This window comes from Serinus canaria, chromosome 18, assembly GCF_022539315.1.
Source record: "Serinus canaria isolate serCan28SL12 chromosome 18, serCan2020, whole genome shotgun sequence".
Classification (NCBI taxonomy): Eukaryota; Metazoa; Chordata; class Aves; order Passeriformes; family Fringillidae; genus Serinus; species Serinus canaria.
Genome location: NC_066331.1, coordinates 6,151,876 through 6,175,182, shown reverse-complemented (window position 1 = coordinate 6,175,182; position 23,307 = coordinate 6,151,876). Strand labels below are relative to the sequence as shown.

Here is a 23,307-nt window from a genome sequence, read left to right as displayed (position 1 = left end):
GAGGCAGTGATGGAAAATGGGGTAAATTCATACAGAATCAGGTCAGAAGAGAAGAGAGACCCTGCAGGGGTCAGAGCTGGGTGCCAGAGCTGCAAGGGGCAGTTTGGGGTGGCCTGGTCCCTGGCAGGTGCTCCCGGCAGAGTGGAGGTGCTGGGAGGCTCCGCGGCAGCAGCAGTTTGGGCAGGCGGGCACACGCAGCCCCTCCTTCCTGCAGCCTGCTCCTCGCTGTGGAAAAGGCCGATTTTCTCCCCAAAACGGCTCCCACGTGGGACATGCAAAGTTTGCTCCCTCTCCCTGCCAAAAGCGAAACCCTATCCCTGTCCTCAGTGCTCCGCTTGGGTTTCTCAGGGCTGTTCCTGGCACTTGGCTCCTCCGCCTCCAACATATCCATCACCTCTATCCATCTTTTTTCCACTCCTTCCCTCCTCTGCTACCGTCGCTTCCCAGGGCCCTAGCCGAGCGTCCTCCCCAAGGCCCCCGACGCCACGGCTGCTCCCCTAAATGGGCCATGAAGGCGGATTATCGCCGCGGCTCATCTGCATTCGCCCTCCTCCCCGTCCAGCCCTGCTCCTCCTCCTCCCAATCGCAGCTCCGCCGGTGCGCGGCTCTGCGCGGCCACCCTGGAGCGGGCAGCGCCGGGAGAGCCGCCGAGCCGGGGCTGCCGTGAGTAGGGGGCTCTGGTGGCTGTGCTGTCTCTGTGCTGGGAGGCTGGGTGGCTCTCCGGCCGTCTCCGCTGGCTGCGTTCTCCTTGGATTGTTTATTTTTTCCATCCCTGTCCTTCCCGTGTCCTTCGGCGGCAGCAGGAGCCGGCGAGCCCGTCCGCGGTGGCTCGGGGTGCTGGGATTGGTCCCCTGGGGGTGACAGCCTGCGTGGCGTCTGCTCCGCAGGGAGATGCCGCTGGAGGATGGGGACCCGGTGAGGCCGAGGAGACGGCAGGTCAGCGCTGAGGTCAGCGCTATCCCCCGGCTCAGGGCGATGGGGGACCCCTCGCTCCGGGGCACAACAGCACCTGGTGGCAGCAGGATAGACGTGATGGCCGAGGGCTGGGAGCCGGGGCCAGCACTGGGTGATGGGGATGTGACCCCCGGGGGAGCCCCACAGCGAGCATGGCAGTCCGAGGAAGCCCTGATGACCGAGCTGTTGGAGCTGGTGCAGAAGGTGGTGAAGAGCAGCAGCTGGTGGGAGCGACACGGCGTGGACATCAGCATCCTTGCCTGCAGCTTCCTCCTGCTCCCAGCAGGTAACCTGGCTCAGCCCCCCCAAACCATGGCCGGGGGGGGGGGGGTGGTCCCCAGGGGTCCTACTGGGGGTCCCAGTCTTCTCATGACTGCTTTGTGCTGGGAGCCTATTGGCATCTATTGAGGTTGTAACCAAGCCACAATAAGTGCTCCTCCCCATGACTTGGTGCACTCTGACCCACAGCAGGTGACGATGACACCCGAGGTGCAGCCTGGGCTGAGGGCACAGTGGTATCTGGGGTAGAGGGGATGGTGCCCAGGCAGATGTACACAGGGCAGGACAGTGGGTGATGTGTCCCACCATGGGACATGGTGGTTTTGGTGGCCCTGACTGTGGTGGGTGCAAGGGAAAAGAGTTGAGTGTGGGTCTCTGGTGGCATGGCTGGAAAGCTGGGGCCTTGTCTTGAGGTTGAACTCCTGGGGATGCTGAAATCCTGGCAGAGTAATAGCACCAGTAGAATCCCACAACCCAGAATTGTAGGGTGGGATCAGGCACCTGCAGCACTTGTTGCCATCGAGGCTGGAAGTGGCCAAATCTTCAGCACAAGGGTGAGTGTGACTGGTAAAGTCATGAGGATGATGAGGAGCCAAACTCTGACTTGCATGGTTTAAATACCTGTAACTATGGCTGAAGAACAGGTTTAGGGCTGTGGCTGGTGTGTTTGGGTGTAGCAACACCTCCAGTCTGGCTCAGAGGGCTGCAGGACGTGAGCATGGCCAAGCTGCTGCCCGGCTGGTTTCTCCACAGGGTTCCTGTGCCTGCGGTCAGCCCAGGCCATCCCTTTCCTGGCAGGTGTCCTCACCCTTGGCGTGGTGCATCACACCCTGACCGTCAAGGGCAGCCACCTGGCCAGCCACAATGCCTTGACTGAGTCCAAGACCTGGAGCAAAGTGTGGGCTATCTTCTTCATTGAGGTGAGTGGGGCAGCCCCCAAAAACACCCCATCGGCACCTTGTGGTGGTGGGAAATGTTTGGAATGGTGGGAAAGGTTTCTGGTGCTTAACTCTTAAAAGTCCATTTCCAGAGTGGTTTGGGGTCTGTGGGTTCCAAATCATCTCCACAGGTTCTTCCCACACAAGCCCAAGCCAGGCAGTGCCCAACCCTGGTACCACAACTTTTCTCTCTTCCCTCCCAGCTCTGCTCAGCTTTCACAGTCGAGCAGGCCACCTACAACCATGTGAAGATTCACCACGGCTACACCAACATTATTGGCCTGGGGGACTCCAGCACGTGGAAACTTCCTTTCCTGAACCGCTACGTTTACATGTTCATCGCTCCTCTCGCAGTGCCCATCCTAACCCCTCTGGTTGCACTTGGTACGTGTCCCAGGTGCCTTGGGACAGGGTACTTGGTATGGGAAGCTCGTGACTGCCTAGATTTCACCCCACCCAAGGGTCCTACTTGCCCTGAGGACCACATCTTCTGCATCTACTTTCTGCTGATGCTGAGAAAACCCTTCACCTTTTCCTGGGCTGGTTGTTGAAGTCTCTGGCAAAAGCCATCATGAGCCTGCAGCACCCCAATCGATTCTCCTTGAACTCAGATCTGTGACCATAATGGGGTTCAGTCTCACACGCAGGTCACAGGTTGATCAGAGGAACACACAGGCTGTTTGGTGGCCATGTATGGGTTGGAGGTTTGGGGTGCTGCAGGGGCCAGACACAAAGAGCTTGGGCAGAAAAGGTCGTGGCTCCAGGGAAATAATGATGCCAGAAAACAATCAGGGAGAAGAGCCCAGAAAGCAGTAAGAGGCTGGGGAAGCAAAGCTCTCCAGGCTGCATGACCCAGCTCTGGGCAGTGCGAAATGCACGAACAATGACTTGGCAAATTATAAGAAACGAAGGTGCGTCCAAATCCCCTGAGTGATGTTGCACAGCTGGATCTGCTGCTTTGGGGAGTCTCTCAGACCCACACCCCAGCAGTTTTATAGGGTTTGGGCCAGCCTGGAGGATGGGGAAAGTGAGTTCATGGGCTGGGCTGGGCTGTGGGGCTATTGGCACACTGGGCAGCCTGACTGCTGGAGCAGCAGTGATGGTAGGGAAACATCAACACCTCTCCCATGCGCTGCCTCCTCTTCCTTGTTCAGATTTATTGAGGAAAGTGGAGTGGAAGGCAGCTCTCCGGACCCTCTGCTGCATGTTTCTGGGGTTTTACTGCCATTACTGGCTCCTGCTCCATGTCTCAGGCTTCCAGTCGCCGTGGTCCGCCCTGCTGTGCATGCTGGTCACCCGATCCCTCCTGGCCCATCCCTACATCCATGTCAACATATTCCAGGTAGAGACCTGAAGCTTCAAGGTATCCCAACAGTGCTGGAGATGGGCAAGCCACCACCCAGTGCCCTGGTGCTGCTAGCTGGAGCTTGTGTGACCTTAAGGCATGTGGGTTCAGTTGTCACCTCCCATGTGCTGATGTTGTCACCAGGAGGATCAGGCTGGTGCTGCTGGGTGGAAATGGTGGCCCTAAGAAAATATCAGGGCAGATGAATGCAAAGGGTGTGAAGATGATGTCCTCTGCAGTGGCTGGGAGGGCTGATGTGTTTCAGGTGGTGTTACAGGCCCTGGGGTGGGGAGAGGCTGGTGGCTCTAAGTGTGGATGTGTTGGGGGAACAGAGCCTGGGAGCTACTTGGTGGCTCAATGGACAAGCACAAGATGGAATGACTTTAGGGACAAACCCAGCTCTTGGGCTGGCAGAGAGACCCCAAAATGTGGCTCTTTGTGCCCACACACAGGCAGAGCTGCCATTGGCTCTGCTGGGAAGAGACTGGGGATGTGGCAGGTGCCACAGGGTGCCCACCCTGCCTCTCCCACAGCACATTGGCCTCCCCATGTTCGCGGCCGATCGCAAACCCAAGCGGATCCACCTCATGAGCTTGGGTGTCCTCAACCTGCCCCGCAACTCCCTCCTCGACTGGTCCTTCGGCCACTCGCTCATCAGCTGCCATGTGGAGCATCACCTCTTCCCCAGCCTCTCTGACAATATGTGCCTGAAGGTGAGATGACTCCAGGGGGTGACTGGGAGGGGACACGGGGACAAGAAATCTTCCCACCCCCTTCCGCCCCCACTGCCAAACCTGTCTATGCTGCTCCTTCTCATGTGGGACACTGCTTTGCAACAGTCCCTAACCCATCCCCTGCCATCCCATTCCTGTTCCTCCTGGGTTTCTACTCCCTGCTCCTACTCCTGGTCCCAATTCCAGCCTGCAGCAGCCTTCCAGCAGTCCAGGATCCTCCCAGTTATTCCACTGGGAAAGTATCCTCAGCATTGCGCAGTGCAGTTTTTGGTTCAGACAACATCCAGGCAAACCTCCTATCGTTCTGGTCGTGCCCTTACTTGCTGCTCTGAGGTGTGGGGTGTGTTCAAAACGTGGGCTCTGAGCACTGCCTTGGCTGGAGGGGATGCCAAGGCAGGTCCATACATCACCCTTCAGCACACGATCACCACAGCAAGTGCTGTGCCTTTGTTTTCAGTGTCCTTTGCTTGAGCTCAGAGGCCTGGCAGGACCTACTTCCCCCGAAGAGGTGTCACAGGGAAGGAGGTCATTAAGGCTGTGGCAGCCTCCCAGTCCCATACACGAGCTGGCTGTGTGGGCCAATAATGATGGGTGTGAACAATGAGCATTCCTGGCTGGCTTTCATTAGAAGCCTCATTAGGGCATATCTCCTAATTTGGAGCCCTCCAAAGGCGTTTTGCCAGGGTGAACTCCCTGTGATGCTGCAACTGGAAACCACCTTCCTCTTAATATTCACAGCAAAGATATTGCAGCTGGTGCTGCCTGCTCCAGCCCAGCTTTGGGCATGTGGGATGGCTTTTCTGTGCATGTTTCAGGCATCCTGTACAAACACCAGGGCACCCTGCACAGCAGTGACGTTACCTTTGCCTTTGCAGATCAAACCCATCGTCTCCCAGTACCTAAAGCAGAAGAAGCTGCCCTACAACGAGGACACCTACAGCTCCAGGCTCTGGCTCTTCCTCCAGAGATACGAGGAGCTGATGGTCCATGCTCCCCCCATAACGGAGCTGGTGGGCATCCAGTGAGGACCCTGGGGGCTGCAGCACTTGGGGGCTGTTTCCTGCAGGGACATTCAGAGGGATGGTTCTAGCAGGACCAACACCTCCATGAAGTCACTGTGTAGGAAACATCTCTCCCTGAAGTCTAGCTTTTGGCTAGAAAATGGTGCACGGAGCCATTGCAGGGAGAGAGCCAGGTGGTGCAGCACCTGGGACAGAAAAATCGGGGTTCCCCACAGTCATCACCAGCCAGGGCTTACTTTTATCCACTCTGCTTTCACCCTTGGGGAGAGGAAACCACCCCATCCGTGGGGGATGCGGCACCACGTCCAGGACATCCAGAACTGAGAAGCACCAGGATCTGTAGGATGGAGCTGCAGCTGTTTGGTCGGGGTCTCAGAGAAGGGGTGGATGTGGGGAGGGGGCTGTGACTCTGCTGCTTGTGCTTTGCCTGACTTTGGGCTAAATCAGCCCCTTCTAGGAACAAAGATTTGTTTCAAAGATAAGTTCAGCCTTAACACTTGGGGTGGATTTCCTTTATCATTGGGGTTTTTTGCTGGAGGAAGTCTGACTGGTATCCTCTGGTGCCCAGGGTTGGAGTGGGGGAAGGACCCTCACCCCATGGGGGGTGTCTGTGTTGGGGTGCCAGAGGTGACCCCAGACCTGGTCATTGCAATGGCAGGAATTTATCAAGGGAATCATCTGTCAGAGGCAGGCAGGTGTCAGGGCCTGGGAGGCTTTCCCTGTTCAGGGAGGGTGAACTCTGCCCCCTGTGCGGCTGCCAGGGCCGGGATGCTCATGTGGCCAGATCAAGCCACCTATGGGAAGCTGTGTCTGCCTTTACCAGGCTGCTCTGCTGTCCCAGACCTGCAACACCGATGACAAAGTCCAGCCCAGGGTCACGGTGGGGAGCTGGCAGCAGAAAAGACAGGTGGCCAAACTGGGAGGAGTGTGGTTTTGCTCTCAGCCTGGGGGTTTGCTCTTTGATTTGAGCTGTCCTTCCATCCAGCCTGCACCCCCCACAGTGCCACATTGTGGATTTATAAGGCTTCACAGGCAAATGTGTCCCAAGGCTCAAGGATGCTCTGCCCTGGTCCTGGCCCGTGGCAGGGTGATTGTTGCAGCAGGCAATCCATGGTGTTTTACTCTGCTTCTCCTCCACCAAGTGTGGGAGCTTCCTCAGATGCATGGGAGGAGTGTCCCTGTGATGTGAGGCTGGAGCTGGGATGGCCATGGCATCCCTGTGCAGAGGATCCAGACTCAGGACAAGGAAGAGTGGCCCTGGACCATTCAGTGCGACCCCTTTGGCGTCCGAAATGTTGAATTATTGATTTATGCTGGGCTGGGGTCCAGGGGCTGCTGATGCACTGGTCTGATGGCATTGCCACCTCTCTCCAGGCCCATGTGGGTCATCGATCCAGGACGTTATGGAACACCCAAAGGGCAAAGCCCATCCTTTGAGCAGGGCTTAGGCTTGGTCTGTAGATGGGGGAGCAGCTGGAGGGGCATGGCCAGAGCAAATGGCCTGAATGCTCTGGGGGGTCTAAGACCCTCCCCAGAGTGCCCCCCCCTCTCCCCCCTCCTTCCCCAATTCATCTCTCAGAGCATCAGAGACATCAGAGATAAGTAAGATAAAAGTGACAAATTATTGACATTCCCAGCTCCAGCAAAGGGGTGAGGGAACATTAGAGGTGCTTTTGGTTCAGGTAGGGTAATCTTAACCTCACATGTTCCTGTTTGTGGGCACAAAATGCTCTTTTGCCCTCTCCTGCTGCAAAGAGGTCAACCCCCAAAACGTTCCCAGGCATTGGTCGGAGCAACAGCTCTTTTCCCAGCTGGATTTTATGGATGTTGTTTAAAGCAATGTCAGCTGAAGGCAAGTGTTTGCAGGTCCCTCAGACAGCCAGTGATTGGGAAATAGATGGATCATTCCCTGCCAGAACTGGTGGATACAGAAATTAATGGGGGAAAAGGGAGAATTCTGGAAAAAAAAGGATTCTGACTCATGTGCTTGAAACCCTCCAAATGTAAACTGACTGCTTTTGTGGATGACCTCTGTGGTGATATTTGGAGCCTTCAGTCTTGCCTCTCTGGGCAGGTGCTCAATGACTGCTGTGCTGACCTGAGGATGAGGGTTTGGAGCTGTCAGAATTCCTGGTCCTCACCACAGCTCCCCTGAAGGAGCAGGTGCAGAAGGAGGCACAGAGCCAGCTGCCGTTTCCAGTGTGCCTTTGCAGAAAGCCATCAACTAATTTCCAATACCAGGAGAGAAAGTGTGTGAATTTTATGATCCATATTACAACTGGCTCTTGGCTGTAAACTCCTCATGGTCTTAATTGCATTTAAAAAGCTCTGTCAAGCACTTGCCTGCGTGCTCTGGCATCTGGTCAACTTTTAAATGTCTGCTGGGCCTGCTGAGATGATTTTTCTGTCTGGTGTGTTGTGCAGGGTCTGAACAAGAAAGATGTAGTGTTCCTGCATGGAAAGTGAGAGCACCAGCATTTGAAATGTGCTGAGTGATGAGGAGGAAGGAGGAAATAAAGCAGAGACCGTGGGGACGCTGGGGCAGTTCTGTCAGCATCATTTATCCACTCTCTCTGGCATTAATGTTTTACTCTTTATTGAAGGACGCTGGGGTTTTCTCGGGGCAAGAGCAGGGTCACTGTGCAGCGCATGGTTAAAATCAGTCTGAGGTTCGCTTTCCCCGGTAGACCTCGGCAGCTGGTCGCTTTTTGGGCGATAATGGGGCGCAGGCAATTAGCAGCATCAGCGATGATGATCCTGCGAGCGCGCCGGGTACCGCGGACGGCTCACCATAGAGAGCGGCGGTGGGAACGGCCGCCAGATGGCTTTTCCTTCTCAGCCTCTCTATGGTAACTCCGCGTTTCCGGTCAGCCGCCGTAGAAATTGCGAGCTGCCATTGGCTGTCAGTGCGGGGGCGGGGCCAGGCGGTGGCGGGAGGAGGGGTTATGCTAAGCAAGGCGCTGTGCCGCCTCACGATTGGTCAGTGAGGAGGGGGGCGGGACCCAGCGGCGGCAGCGGAGCCTGGCCGCGGGGGACGCGTGGCCGGGGGAGCGGACGCTGCGGGCCCCAGGGGCTGCGGGAACCGCGCCCGCAGGCCCTGCTCCACCTCTGGGGCTGTGAGAGGCGCGGGGCCCCGGGACCCCGGTGCGCGGGTTCGGGGATCTCGGTTCTGGGCTGTGCAGCAGTTGACACCCGCCGGCCCCGGTCCGGCCCTAAGCGCTGTCCCTGAGCTCGAGGCGTTCCCGCCTCCCGGGTTCGGTTCATAACCCGGCCCCGCTCTGCTCCGCTGCGGCCATGGCCGGCGCGGGGGGCCGAGCCCCGCTGGGTGGGTGCCGGGCTCTAGGGACGGGCCGTGCCGCCCCTGGCAGGTGGCAGCTCGGGTGGCTTCACGCCCTGCCTGTCGTTCTCCCCTGCAGGTCTGCGGCGGTGGCTGTCCTCGGCTGCCCCGGCGCCTCGGGTCTGCGTGGTGGGCAGCGGCCCCGCCGGCTTCTACACGGCTCAGCACATCCTCAAGGTACCGCGGTGGGATCTGCCCGCGGGGGAGGACAGGGACCTCCCCGCCGAGGGCATCTCTGCCCTGCCTGCCTCTCAGCAGTTCTGGGGTGGCTTTGTGGGCTCCTGGCTCTGCTCCAGCCAGGTCGGTGTTGTTGGGGGGCCGCTTGGGGCTGCCCAGACCCCACAAAGTCCTTCTGGGCTTCTTTGCTTGGGGTCGGTACCGCTGCTTTCATCCCTGCCCTGCCCCTGGGTTGTCCATCCTGTGAGTTTATCCCATATGACTTTTCTAGAATCAAATAATCAGCGGGAATCTGCCTCGTTCAAAGCTGTTGTCACCCAGAAGGAATGACATTAACTGTGTGTTTAAAATAGTTATGTGGGACCTGCTATCCTCCCCCAGCAGAATTAAGACACATGGGTGATGCTTTACCTTGTGTCTGCAAATTTCAGTGGTCTGGGCAGTCAGGTCTGTTGGGAAATGAGACCTAAACACAGAACTGGGCTACTGGCACCCTCCAGAAATACAGCAGCTTAACCCCATCATTAAACCATGCTGTGCTGTCTCTGGAATGTGTTGGAAAATAGCTGTTACTAAGCCTCAGGGACGAATTTCAGGGCTGCTTAATCTCTGGAAGAGGCTGACTCAAAATACAAGATAACAAAAGCCTTGCAGCCAAGAGTCAGTCTAAGGCTCTGACCCTGAGGTGACTCAGCCAGGCCATCGAAGGGCATGGGCATCTCTGCTGGGGACTGGGAGATGTCTGGCAGGTCCCCCAGCACGCAGGGTGCTGTACTGGCTGCTTCCCAGCTGGCATGGGGGCTCTCTGAGCAGCTCCCCAGGTATTGGATACCCACCAGGTTAGTGGGGAAAAGGAGCTCCAGACTGGGTAGAGAGATGGAGCCCCAAAAGATGGACTTGGTGGTGGTTGGGGTCACTCTCTGCTACATCTTGTGGTCTGAGCTGGCAGTAACAGGTGCAGCATCATCTTGCTCATGGAAAAGTCTGGAAGAGGCTGTGTCTGGCTTGTTGCAGCCCATCTTCCTGCCCTGTATTTCCCCCAGCTGCAGATGAGTGTTGCTAGGCTCCTGTGACCTTTCTGTCCTCATCCTGCCTGTGACTTTCTTCTCCTGCAGCACCATGGCGGGGCCCTGGTGGACATCTACGAGAAGCTGCCCGTTCCCTTCGGGCTCGTCCGTTTTGGAGTGGCCCCAGACCACCCTGAGGTGAAGGTTGGTGCTGGCTCCCTGCCCTTGCCTGTGTGGTTGAGTGTTGTGACAGTGGTGGGTGCAGCTGATGTGGTCACTGTCCTTCCTGGTGCCCCAAGCTCTCTGTGACATGGAGCTGTCAGGCCAGAGAGGTCCAGATCTCCTCCTTGTCCATGCTAAGACCACAGACAGGTGACATGGGACACCTGGCATAAGGGCTCAGGACAGCAGGCCAGAACTAGGCGCTTGTGATGGGAAGTGCTGCTCCTGGTGCTGATAAGCCTGGCCTAGAGCAAGGCCAAGGAGCACAGATGGGTTTCTGTGTCCCTGGGCTGCTCACTGCTGTTCTGTTTGCCCCTCAAGCAGTACCCATTCTGGGAACACACAGATCTCCTCATGGGGGCCGTGGAGTTGGGCTGTAGGTGCTCTCCTGGGCAAAGAAAAGTTAAACCAAGGATTTCCCAGCCATTTTCCTTTGCCTGGCAGTGAGTGGTACCCAGGAGTATCTGCTATATCTGAGCTGGACTGGAGGTGGTTGGAAGGGTAGGACACAGGAGATCCAGACACAGCACTATCTTGAAATGGTTTCCTCTAATCTCTGGAGGTCCAAAGACCAAAATGCCTGGATCCCTTTGTGTGAGAGGAGAGGAATGGACATGCTGCAGACACTGCCCCACTGTTATGGTGGTGTCTGTCCTGTCCCCAGGCTGAGTCCATCTGGGGCTGCAGGGGTGGGAATGGTGGTTTTGCTGTGTAGCCCTGATCACTCAGAAGAAAACGGCCTTCATGCCATCCTGTCCTGCATCCTCTCTCGAGGGAGGGGCTTTCAGGAAGGGTTGAGATGAGATGCCAGCAGAGGGGACCAAGTGTGCTGCAAACCTCACTTTTGGGAAGGAGTTTTCCCCTGCAGTGGGGTTGATTCTGAGGGGCTGGATGTACTGGGAAGGTCCTGTCCTCCCCAGGTGGGTGCAAAATATGGCTTTTCCTTTCACAGAGGGTGGTGGAGAGAGTGCCAAGTCACAGCTGTGCTTATTTCCCTGTGAGTTATCTCTGGCTGTTGGTAGATAAGAGCCTCAGAATAACTTGATTGGGATGAGGCAGTGAAGCATCTCAAGGCTGGAGGGGACGGGCACAGGGATCTCCTGTCAACAGCAGGCCTTGGCCCTGCTGTGGATGTAACTCTGGGTCTGTGCTCTCTGCAGAACGTGATCAACACCTTCACACAGACGGCGCGCTCGGAGCGCTGCGCCTACTACGGGAACGTCACCGTGGGAAGGGACGTGACTGTGCCGGAGCTGCGGCAGGCGTACCACGCCGTGGTGCTGGTGGGTACCACAACCTCAGGGTCCCAGGGATCCTGGGGACGCCTGCAGGGTTATTCTCCACTGGGATCTTGGGAAGAGTGTTTGGGTGAGGTGCTTCTGGGTGCCTTGTTACCATGGGAAACTGTTCCCAGCCTTGGGACAGCTCAGATGCTCGCAGGCTCGTCCAAAGCTCTTGCAGGGAGCATGTGCTGGAGCTTGGCATCAAGTGCAGGTCTCTGAAACCTCTCCCTGTGCTGGCCAGTGCTTATTTTAGCCTGCCATGGATTTGTCCTTGCTGCTCAGTCCTCAGCTTGTCAAGTTCTGCCTTGGACCAAGGACGTCGAATTTGGCTCTGGAGCCCAGGATGATGAGGCGGGTAAAGCCCCTGTGCTTGGGCTGTGTTTAGCCCTTCCACTGAGTATCTCAGCCTTTGGGAGGGGATATCACAGCCATGCAGTGATCCTGGCAGCAGCTGGAAGGAGAGATTTGTGTTTTGGTGGTGTCAAACCCTGCACATGATCGCATCTCTGACTGTGTCTGCTACCTCCTCAGAGTTATGGTGCTGAAGACAACAGGGTCCTGGGGATCCCAGGGGAGAACCTCCCTGGTGTTTACTCAGCCCGAGCCTTCGTGGGCTGGTACAACGGGCTGCCTGAGAACCAGGATGTGAGTATGGCCCTGTGCTTCCCTGCCCTTCCTCCCATCCTTCTTTCCATCCAAATACAGGCATTCAGATCCAGATTAAGTCCTGAAAGGCCTGCAATTAGAAAAGATTATCAGGAGCCATGTTAAATCCTTCTTAGATGGTAGAAATGTGAACAATTTGTACATCAGTGAGAGTAGATTAGCTAGCTCTGCATGTTTGCAGCACATTTTGGCAGGGCCAGATGCGAACCTGTAGGGGTGATGCTCTGCTTACTGAGGAGGCTTTTTGGCCAAAAGAGCTCCTGCTCCCAGGAGGGCAAGAAAGGTGGGAAGAGGGATCATCTGGAGTGCCTGGAGCAGCTGTGTTGCCATGTCTGCTTGGGGAGGAGACTGGTGTGGAGTTTCCCAAGCTACATCACCTCTTTTTGGGGCAAAGCAGGGTAGAAGAGAATTTGGGTGGGAGGAGCGGGTCTAAAGGGTTGGACATTGTGGAAGCATTATGGATTCCTCACAGCTGGCTCTCTTCCCACAGCTAAAGCCTGACCTGAGCTGTGAGACAGCGCTGATTCTGGGTCATGGCAATGTGGCACTGGACATAGCCCGCATCCTGCTGTCCCCACTGCATCTTCTCAGGGTGAGTGATGGCTGCTCTGCCCCATGAGGGCAGCCCACGCCCTAGATTCCCTCCCTGCTGGGTGGCTGCTGGCTCCTACCCGTCTCAGATAAAACCTCAAACTCTGTCTTTGGGATGTTTCCCTAGGGAAGGCGCTGCTTGTTGGGTGCACCCATGGATTCACAGTCTATAGGGAGTGATCCAAGGCTGTGGCCATGACCTGGATGATGCTGCAGAGGCCTCTGGATTGCTCTACTGGCATCCAAAGTGTTGGAAATTGAGCATCATCCCTATGAGAAGCAAAAGAGGAGCCACTTTCCCTCTTCTGCCACCAAACCAGAAACTTCTGTTGGGGTTTATCTTTTTCTGCTGGAGCTGAGGGCAGCAGCCTGGTTTCAGCTGGTGACACTGGGCAGACTGGTGGACCTCATCCCTATAGACAGCTGGGCGCTGGTGTGCACCAGCTGCTCCATACAGCTGCTGCCCCAGATGTTGGCAGCAAAGGCTTTCCCTCTGGGAGAAATGCCATGAGGTTTGTTACAGCTGTGCAGCAACTTCCTCTATCAATATCTAAATTAAATTATAAAAGCCCTCAAACTTGGAGACCCTGCCAACCAGTGACTTAAGCCAGCTGGGAGCAGTGCTGCAAAAGACATGGCACTGGTATGAGTGCAAGGGTGGGCAGGTAGTTCCCTGATAGGAATGCTGGTCTGGAATGGTGTATCCTGGTGACCTTGTGTCTCTCCCATTGTGTTTTCTCTGGAAAAGATCTTGCAGTCTAGATAAGCAGACATGACTGAAACAGAGCACAGGATTTCTATGAGGTGCCAATGCCAGGGTGAGGCCTGGCCATGCTTGTGCTTATGCTGGGGCTGCCTGAGGCAGGCAGGTGGTGATTTGAGCTGTGGTTTGTAGCAGGTTTCATCCAGAGCCTGTATATCCTGAGCTGGGAATTTCCCCAACAGCATCTGCAGGCACCTCACAATGGAGCTCACTGAAGGCTTTGCTCTGTTAGCCCCAAGGTGAACCTGCTGAGTGGATCCCCCGAGGCAGTCATGGGGTGCTGGCTCGTTACCTCTGGTGCATTATGGCCTCAGAAAGAACATTCAGTGATGAGGGACCAGCTGTGCAAATAGCTCTGTGCAAAGGGAGATGACTTGTTTCCCGTCCTCGCTCGGGCTCTCTGCATGCACAGCCAGCTTTTCTGCTGATTTTTCACCTTCAGAGGCTGTGCCTTCTCCCCAGCTCCCTCCAGATCTGCCCTCATCCCACTCTGCTGTCTCTGTTTTGCAGAAGACAGACATCACTGACAGCTCCCTGGCAGCTCTTGCCTGCAGCAAGGTGAAGCGTGTCTGGCTGGTTGGGAGGAGGGGACCTCTCCAAGTCGCTTTCACCATCAAGGTGAGGCTGGAGGTGCTGCTGTTTCCCAGAGCTGAGCCCCAAACTGCCTGTCCCTGGTGGGGAGAGTGGACCCCAGGCATCCTCCTTCCTGCACCCATTTCCTGGCTCCTAGGGGTTTGGGGCTGTCCTCTCTCTGATTGGGGTTACATTTTCCTGCCCACAATTTCCAGGAGCTGCGGGAGATGATAAACCTGCCTGGTGCCAGAGCTGTCCTGGACCCTGCCGACTTCACAGGCCTTGAAAGTGCTGTCAAAGGTGAGGGAAGTGTGCCATGCTTCTCCAGACAGGGACTCACCTTGGCAGGTGAGCAACCAGGAGTGATCTGCAGGTGCCCAGATTGTACATCAGAGAAACTCTTGTCCTGTACTTAATGCCTGGCTCACGAAGGCTCAGTTACCATGGTGTGTCATGTCCTCAGAGTGCTTGGAGGCACCAAGATAAGGGAACATTGGGTATCTCTGTTTGTGCAGCCACTTAGTGCTTGCACTCTGAGTGATGAGGGCAGGAGGCTCAGGAGGGCTGAGGGAACCTTGCAGGGGAGATCCCAAGGCTGTTGATTTAAGAGCTTCCTGTAGACCTAAAAAGAAAACACTGAGTTCAAGGGTGTCCAGAGACCTGCTCTTCTCCACAGGCTGCTGCCTTCAAGCACCAGCAAGACAGAAAATTGCAGACTTTGATTTGTGTGTCCCACTGGTCTGAAGCCTCAGGAGGACCCCTGGTCACTTTGACTTGCAGTTTGTCATCTCAAAGGTGTCAGGCTCCCACTGACATGACAGACTCACATACTGACACTGCCCTGACATTGCCTTGGCCCAGTGCTGTGTCTCAAGGGGCTTTTGCTGATTCCTGTTGTGAAGATTTCTCTCTTTCCCTAGATGCTTCCAGGCCCAGGAAGCGACTGACTGAGCTGATGATCAAAACAGCCCTGGAGAAGCCAGTGGAGATGCAGGCAGCAGGGGCAGCAGGCCCCCGGGAGTGGGGGCTGAAGTTCCAACGCAGCCCCCAGGAAGTGCTGCCCAGTGCTGATGGGAGGAGGGCGAGGGGCATCCGCATGGCCCTGACCCGCCTGGAGGTACTGGGGGCCTGGTGGCCTTGGGAGGCTGGGGTGGAGCAGGACACATCCATCCCTTGGGAATCTCCCAAAAGACACCTCTCTGTTCCCTGTCTGTCAGGAGTGGCCTCTGGCAGGCTCTCAGGGAATCTGGTACCAAAAGAGCTTCTGGTACCACAAAGAGTTTTTCCAAAGGAACCTCTTTTCCTGATGCTGCTTTAGAATGGCCTTTAGCAAATACCCAGGGGTCAAAGATGCCATAGGAGACTGGAAGGGGCTGTTGTTCTGCAGTGGTGACTGTGGCAGTCAGCAGCCTTTTCCTCCCTCTCTCAGGGCTCAGGTGACTCTGCCAAAGCCGTTCCCACTGGAGATGTGGAGGAGCTGGAGTGTGGGCTGGTGCTCAGCAGCATCGGCTACCGGAGCCTGCCGCTGGACCCAGCTGTGCCCTTTGACAGCCAGCACGGGGTCATCCCCAACAGCTCGGGCAGAGTGGAGGGTGTCCCAGGTCCGTATCCACAGGAATTTGCATGGGACATGCTGAGCACAGCTGGTGGGCTGGGGGCTTTGGGTGGGAAGTTCATTCACCAAGGGCATGGATATTGCACACCTTGGAGAGTGGAAACTGAGGGCATGAGCTGCCTCTATCAGGGGTTAAGAGCTGGCCAGTCTCCCTTTCTTAAGGGCTGTCTTGTTTAGCACAGGGGATTTACTGCATCCTGTTACTAAAGTGACACAGCCCATGTAGCTGTTTTGTGCTGATCTGTAGGTACACAAACTCCTGCCACAGCACTGTTTAAGAGTCTGTTCACATCACCAAGGTGGGGAAGAGGGCAAGGACTTGCAGCCAGAAGGGTCCAAGGCCATATACTGACCTGAGCCTGGCTGCTCCATGTGCCCCTGCAGGTCTGTACTGCAGTGGGTGGGTGAAGAGAGGACCCACAGGCGTGATCATCACCACCATGAACGACAGCTTTGACACTGCCCAGTCTCTGCTGGAGGATCTCCAGGGTGGTGTGCTGGATATATCCCCTTCCAGAGAAGGCTTTGGGCTTGTGGAGAGCATCCTGCGCAGCCGAGGTCAGTGCAAGGCTTGGTAGCAGCCAGCAGGAAGGTTCAACGCAGCCGAACTCCTCCTGGATCTGTGAGGGAGCAGAGTGTGAACCATGGGAATGGATGTTACTGCTGTTTTGATGTTCCAAAGCCCAGGGAGAACAGGGCTTGAATTCTCTCAAATACCTGTGTCATTGCTAAGGTTAATGACCACTTTCTGGGAAGGGCCAATAAAAGCAGCACAGACCTTGGGTAAAATGTCAGTGTCAGCTGCCGAGACAGTGAGCTATTGCTCTTGAGTGGTTTTCCTAGTAATCCTTCCAAGCAAGTTAGGGGAAAGATTAAAATGCCCAGGAGAGTAATTTGCTGTAGCTGTGTTTAAAGACATTCAATTAAAGTGTGTGTGTGTGTGTGTTTTGCCTCTTAAACTGTCTGAGGTTTAACAGTGAACTGGAAGCATTTTGTTCCCTGAGGTGATTTGTGCTCACTGTTGTTACGGCTCACAAAGGTCTGACTGATCTGAGCCGACTGGAACCTGCCAGCCCTCTCCTTCTGGTGTTAGGAATTATTTCTCCTTTGCAAGGCTGAGCCCTGACACTGTGTTGGAAAAGGGCAGCTTTGCTGCCACATCAGGGCCCTGCCAATGGGGTGGTGAGGCCGAACTTGTTCCTATTTGGTTAAATTCTCTCTCCTGTCTCTCACCATTGCCTCAGGGGTCCGTCCCGTTTCCTTCTCGGACTGGGAGAAGATTGATGCTGCTGAAGTGGCAAGAGGCAAAGCTGCTGGCAAACCCCGGGAGAAGATCGTAGATCCTGCGGAGATGCTGCGGATCATCGGTCACTAAGGCAGCAGTGGTGGGACTGCATCACTTTGGTGCTGTTGGGGCAACTCCAGTGGGTCATGAGCAGAGCCTGGGAGCACAGGACTTCTCTCTGGGGCTGGTGGTGGCTCTGGAGGAGTGTGTGACACTGGGGCCTCTCTGGTAATAATGAACTCTGGGTTCCCAAAGTCTCAAGACCCGAGGCTGTTGGCTGGCCCTGCATCCCTGCAGCCAGCTACCATTCCCAGAGGTGATTCTTGTCTGTCTTTGAAGCATTAATGAATCATGCAGTGCAGGTGTGCATCTGGGGAACTCCTGGCCAGCCACTCTCTCACAGCAAATCACATGGAGAAGTTTCCTTGTGTCTTGCTGCTTCCCCTTTAAGCCACAAGCCAAATGGGTTTGTTGCCTTGTCATTCATGCCAGAGCAGGCATCTTTTAATAATTTTTGTTTTTTGTTAAATAAACCCTTCCAGGGAAGCCAAAATGGACCTTCAACTTGAGTCTGGGTTCTTTTGTCTGCCACTGCCTTGACCCTGGAGCAGCCCCCAAAGTGCTGCGGCTCCTGCAACGTCCCAAGGCAAGGCAGCTCTGGGTATTCTCCACTTGTGAGCTCTACACAAGCAGAAAAGGGCATTAATTTGCCTTCTACTTCCCACAGTCTGTCTTACAGGGTAGATTGGGATAGCAAGCATGTAATTGCCTTGTTCAGGATCGTGAGGGATCCTGTGTCCATTGGTATCTGCCAGTACTGACTGGTGCAAGCAGTGCCTTGAGTTCTTTCTCTCTTTTCACTGGTGGTTTTTTTTTTTTTTTTTTTTTTTTTTTTTTTTGTCTCTGTTTTGAAGCTTATTAAATGCTTCTCTTAGCCCAGATTGCCTACGGTGATGGTGTCAGGTTTTAAGCCAGATTACAAGCCGTGAGCTGTAATCTCTTTTTATCCCTGGCGCAGGGGCAGCGTCAGTGGGGCCCCTTCCCTGGCTGTCCCCAACCCCCCGTGCTCCCTGCCAGAGCACTGCAGGATTGTGCAACCCCTCCTCCCTGGCCTGTGGAAATGGTGACAGTGGCAGTGGCTCTGTGATGGAGGCAGAGGAGAGATCGAGCTAGGGCAACCTCCACCTCAGCCCAGCTCTCTCACGGCAGGGGACTTGCCCACAGGGCACTGTTTTCTCACCTCATCTCTGTCTCAACTCAAGGAACGGAGATCTCTGACTTCTCCCTATTTTTCCCTTTTTCTCTCCCATACTTTTCTATTTAAATCTCATTTGAAAGCTCATTAAGAAACTCAGGAAATGTGATAATGGGAACTCGTACTCAAACGAGCAATAAAGCTTTTGTGGAACAGCTGTTTGTGTGATGTGCTCTCCTTATATCTCGTGGCTGATGCAGTCCTAATGCTGAACTCTTGAGCCGGAGATTACATCAGTGCTGGGTTCCGAGGTGAATCAGAGCTTTGGGAAGGGGGAGGGAGGCAAGGGGGCTGCACCTACCACGGGGAGCAGCAGTTCAGGTTGGCAGCCCAGCCAGGAATGTGACGGCAAAGGGGTTGTTGTGGCTGCATCGAATCTGAAGATTTTGGGAAGAGAGGAGACAGATCCTCTCCAGGATTTTCTTCCACATCGCCTTGAATGTTAATATCAGGCTGCTTTTGTAGCGGTGGAAAAGGCCACTGTGCTTGCACTGAGCCTGGCACGTGGCTGTTCCCAAACTGAGGATGCTTTGGGGTAGTTTTTGGGCTGTGATAACAGAATAACAGGAGTGTCTGTCCTTGCTGAGCTCAGTGACTTTGCTCAACCCAGAACTTGGCCAAGGCTCTGGGGTTAATGCTGGTCTGTGGGAAAACCATGGGATGATGAAGGTCAGTGAAGGGCAGGGACAGGGGACTGAGCCTCATGGGCAGAGGGAGTATGGTTACAATCATGTAAATTCTTATTCAATGCATCCAGCTCCCTTTCCTCTGCTGCCTACGAGCCCAAGCCCCAGCCTTGTGTTCAGGTTTCTTCTGCCTCCCCATCGCTGTCGCCGCCCTCCATCCTCCACAGGGCACTGGGATGCATCCAGCACCAGGAAGGTCCTTGTCCCCGCCGCCGCGTCGTTAGGTGGCGCTGGGAGCCTGTACCGGGAGCGGAGGGGCCGGGAGGGGATGGGGGTGACCTGACACCCCCGGGCCGGGGGCTCCCAGCGCTCCTGCTGCCCGCCGGGGCTCCGGGCAGCCTGAGGCACCCTTGCAGGCTCCCGCTCGCATCCGGGCTCTGCTTTTCGGCATGAATAACCTTGTGTTTGCCCCAGGTGTGTCCCCACCGCGGAAATGCAAGAGGGGAGACTGGCTGGGCAGCCATCTCTTCGCCCTCCGCTCTCCTGAGCTGCCACAGGAGCAGCTCCAAGGCCGTTTTCTGACGCAGGTGAGGAGCTGGAAAGGCGATGCTGTGAGTGACACCCGTCTGCTGTTGGAAAGAGGCCTGAAACACTGAAAGTCGTTGCTGCCAGCTCTGCATGTGGATTGCCCTGCTTGGATGAATTATGGCTCAGCTTAGCTTTAATGAGGCTGCACAAAGCTGCTGGAGGTCAGCATGTGGTGAGCGATGGCCTGGAGAGTGGCTGGACATGGCTCCCTGCTCCACGCTTCCCTCGCTGTCTCCTGTGTGCTTCTCTGCAAGGCAGCCAGGCTGGCTGTGGGGCCAAGCTTGTCACACTGTAGGGTGGTGGCATGGTTCCATTTGGGTCTTTGCAACTTCCTCTTGTCGCTTTGCACTGCTGTGCCTCAGTTTCCCTGTCTGAAGATGTCCGGGCAAGCTCTTCAGGCTTGTGGGCTGCCTGCGGGCTCCTGCCTTGGAGTACCAGGTCTGGCATCCCAGAAGCTCCTGTTGATGCTTCATTTTCCAACCCCTCCCAGAAGACAAGTGCAGATCTCTCACTGGCTTTGCTAGTTTGCCTTCTGAAGGTGGCCTCTTCCAATGGGTATTTAGAGTCCAAAAAGCAGGAGGTTTCCTGTGCTCAGGAATAAGGGAAAAACCAGCTGGAGTTGGATCTCTGGCCTGGCACTGAGGAGCTGTGTTGCTGTTTAAAAGCCAGCTCACGCGACCAGAAAAATGGTTGAAAAGGCTTTTCCCCAGCATGGCTAACACAGATTTTCCAGCCCCATCCCCGGAGCCGGCGTGGCGCAGGGGCGGCGGCCGGCCACGCGCCGGCCCCTCTCCGCATGAATCACCGAATTGCGGCACCCGCTGGCGGGAGGGAGCCCGGGCGAGTCCGTCTGCGCTGGGGCCTCGCCGGGAACAGATGGCTCCAGAGAGTGCTGACTTCAGCGCCTTGGCTGAGCACAGCTCCGGCCCCTGCTTTAACCCACCTTCACTTCTTGCTCTCCCAGGCACATCCCTCATGTGCTCTTCCCCTCCAGATTCATTCCCAGCCCTGGGCAGGGATGGAGTACACATTGGCATACCAGGCTCTGGGGTCATTGGAGTTGGATACCAGCCTCACTTCACTTAAGGGACAACATCATCCCTTCTCCCAGAGGACCCCAAGCACGTCCTTGACTCCAGACCCACCACAGGCTCATGGTTTCCCTGCCCAGTCTTAGAGATCCAGTCTTGCTAGGGTTCTGCACTTGCCAAAGTCTTGTTTGTGGTTGAAGGGTTGTGCAGGGTCAGGTAGTGGTGCTGCAAATCCAGATGTTTTTCCCTCTGCTTGGGGTGAATGACTTTGGAAATTGGGATTGCATGAGCTCATTTCTCAAGGTCAAGAGAGGAGCAGAGGTGTAGGAGACGCAAACTCCAAGCAGCTGCTTCCAGGAGTTATTTAGGGATATGACAGCGGCAAATAAAGTTATTGGCGGGTGATGGCTGGTTACACCCCACAAAGAAGTGATTTCCTTCCTTCTTGGGAAATTTCCATTTCCAGCAGCTTTGTCTGCCTCATCCCCAGCCTCTGGGGCAGCCCTGCAGGCACATGCCACCCCAGGGGGATGAATTAACCCTGCAGGGATAAAACCATCCGTGTTTATTTTTGCTCCCTTAATTACTGTGAGGGTAGGACACAGTGGCAGCGGAGCTGTGCCAGATTGGAGCTGCACTGGACCCGTGCCAGCCGGGCACCATGCACAGCACCATCCTTGTGCCTTCTGTCCCACCTTTCTCCTTGCTCCACTCTCTGCCTTGATTGCTTTTATGGCTGCTGGGATCCAAGATACCGGCCAGCTCTGTGTGATTATTTAAGAACTGAAGCCCTGAATTCTCTGGGGGATGGAGCAGACAGGGGAGTTGGAGAAGGAGGGGTGGCCCTGTCAGCTCAAGGGGGCAGAGCGTGGAGGAAGATGATCTACACCTATGTTTACATCTGACGTGAGACCCAATAGGACAGGAACAGGAATAGGAGCACCTGGGCTCAGACCTTCTTAAGTTTTGGCCAGACTTCTTGGGAAGGAGAGGTTGGCAGCCAACAGGATGGACTGAGATGGATGCAGGACTGGGATGAGTGCAGGGCAAGGAATGGATGTAGGTCCCCATGGCCAAATCCCATGTGTCACAAGTGTCGCCTGCAAGACTCAGCTCTGGCAGAGGAACCTGTGGGCATCTGATGTCAGATGCCATTAGTGGGGTGCAGATGCTTGTGGGGACAGCCCAAGAGGGCTGTCACCCAGATGCCACCCGGTATTTCCAGAGGCAGCTCTGGCTTTATGCTGGCAGTGCACAGATGCAGGTCCTTCCTCTCCTTCCCCAAGTACTGGTCTAGTATGCACATGGATTAGAAACCTTACACTGACTTTCTTGCAGGAGCAGGAGGCTGATGCTGGGGTTTGCCTCACAGAGCTGGAGATACCAAAGCCTTGGTGTGCTGCTCTCCTGGCTGGGAGTGGGTGATTTGAGTAGGGTCTGGGGTGCAAGTTTATGCTGGAGGTGGGGGTTCTCAGGAACTCTGCAAGGCTCGAGTTCTGGTGGAACCAGAATGGAGGGGGCTGGGGCAAGATGTGGGGCTTTACCCGAGTTTAGGATGTGAGATGCCAGTGGGGCTGCAGTGGGCTCTGAGGAGTCTGCATGGAGCCCAGGGCACTTCTCTGACTGGTGTTGGCCTAGATGGGCCAGTGCAAACCTGGGCAAACACAAGTCCCAGCACGAGCCTTCCACATTCTCCTTGCTCCCCCGGCCTGGCTGCCAGCGAGCTCTTCCCTGCAGGAGGTGGCTGCACACCAGGAGCTGTCAGAGAACCATTCCTTGCATTTACCTGCTTACAGAGCCTCCTGCAAGAGGAGATGCCAGGGAAAGATAACGAGGCGATGGAGAAGCTGGCTGAGCTCCCTTTGCTGGGACTGTGCCGTGGTTAAGGGACCAGCTGGGATGCACACTGGGCCACTAGCACAGCAGTGGGAAGGAGGAGAATGAAGGTGGGGAAAGGCACTTGGTGCCTGTGCTGTCCCCACCCAGCCCAGAAAGCTGGGCAATGAGGGCACAGCATCCCCTGGGAGAGTGACACTAAGAGGCTAGGGCAGTAAGAGGAAAGTGCAGCTGCATTTCCTGGGGTTGTGGGCTCCATCCTGGGGTGCCAGTGGCGCTTCTGTTTTAACCTGGGCCTTTGTAGCCATCAGGGCAATTAAAAAAAATTATATATATATATATATAAAGGACTTCAGTGTTTAGATGCACAAATAAATTATTTTGATGATGCAGAACAGCTCCCACAAGCTGCATCAATGTGGTGATCCAGACCCAGAAGGAGGTTGGATTTGGGAACTCACTACCTTCTCCCAAAGAAAAATGTTGGAGTTTTCTTTTTTAAGACATTGAAGGACTTTTCCAGGAAAACTGCAAAACTGCAGCTGGGCTCTCAGGGCAGTTGCTCACTGCAAGCCACTGGACCCAGTGGAGAGGAGATGTGTCTGTGGCCTGGCATGAGAGTGCCACCATCAGTCCTTGCCCTCCACTGCTTGTCCCCACTTCCAGACACCTTCCAGCTGTGCCCAGTTGTGGTCCAGACTTGGGATTGTCTCTGTCTCACGTGTGGGGATTGGGCTGTGATGAGGATTAAATGCCCCATTGGGATGGGAATGCTGGGGAGTCATGGATGTGATGGTGGAGCTGGGTATTGTCCCAGATGTGGGGTTGCTGAGATCCCCTCAGTCCTCCTGGAAGCTCTGCTGGGAAATATTTGTGAGCCAAGACCCTCTGAGGGATCCAGTCCATGGACTAGTCAGTCCTGGGAGAGATAAATGAAGACCCTGAGCTGCTGGAGGAGTAATAAAGGCATGGGAACAGCTCAGTGCTTCTATGACAGCCCAAAGGACCAGATCCCTGGAATGCTGTCCCACAGGCTCTGTCACGCCACATCAGCAGAAAGAAAGAAAGAAAGCAGAAAGGGTTAAATGCAGCCAATGCCTCCTTCAACCTTAAACCCAAGACTGGCCCTTTTGTTGACCTGGGAGAAGAATTTGAGGGGTTGAGGACCTGTTGCCAACCC

At 55.5% G+C, this 23,307-nt stretch overlaps 2 protein-coding genes across 2 annotated transcripts; both read left to right on the top strand.

The window, feature by feature from the left end:
* The first annotated feature begins 472 nt into the window (after window positions 1-472).
* On the top strand, window positions 473-5,766 carry FADS6 (fatty acid desaturase 6). Its single transcript, XM_009094596.4, has 7 exons — window positions 473-663; window positions 888-1,240; window positions 1,987-2,153; window positions 2,375-2,555; window positions 3,326-3,513; window positions 4,050-4,229; window positions 5,126-5,766. Exons 1-7 carry the CDS (start codon window positions 509-511, stop codon window positions 5,273-5,275), a joined length of 1,374 nt encoding a protein of 457 aa, XP_009092844.3. The 5' UTR covers window positions 473-508; the 3' UTR covers window positions 5,276-5,766.
* Window positions 5,767-5,893: 127 nt separating this feature from the next.
* On the top strand, window positions 5,894-18,203 carry FDXR (ferredoxin reductase). Its single transcript, XM_018919046.3, has 12 exons — window positions 5,894-8,597; window positions 8,689-8,786; window positions 9,902-9,997; window positions 11,176-11,298; window positions 11,830-11,943; window positions 12,455-12,556; window positions 13,829-13,936; window positions 14,107-14,191; window positions 14,812-15,008; window positions 15,321-15,492; window positions 15,891-16,064; window positions 16,751-18,203. The coding sequence occupies exons 1-12, from the start codon at window positions 8,567-8,569 to the stop codon at window positions 16,879-16,881; spliced, it is 1,431 nt and encodes a 476-aa protein (XP_018774591.1). The 5' UTR covers window positions 5,894-8,566; the 3' UTR covers window positions 16,882-18,203.
* Window positions 18,204-23,307: the final 5,104 nt, after the last annotated feature.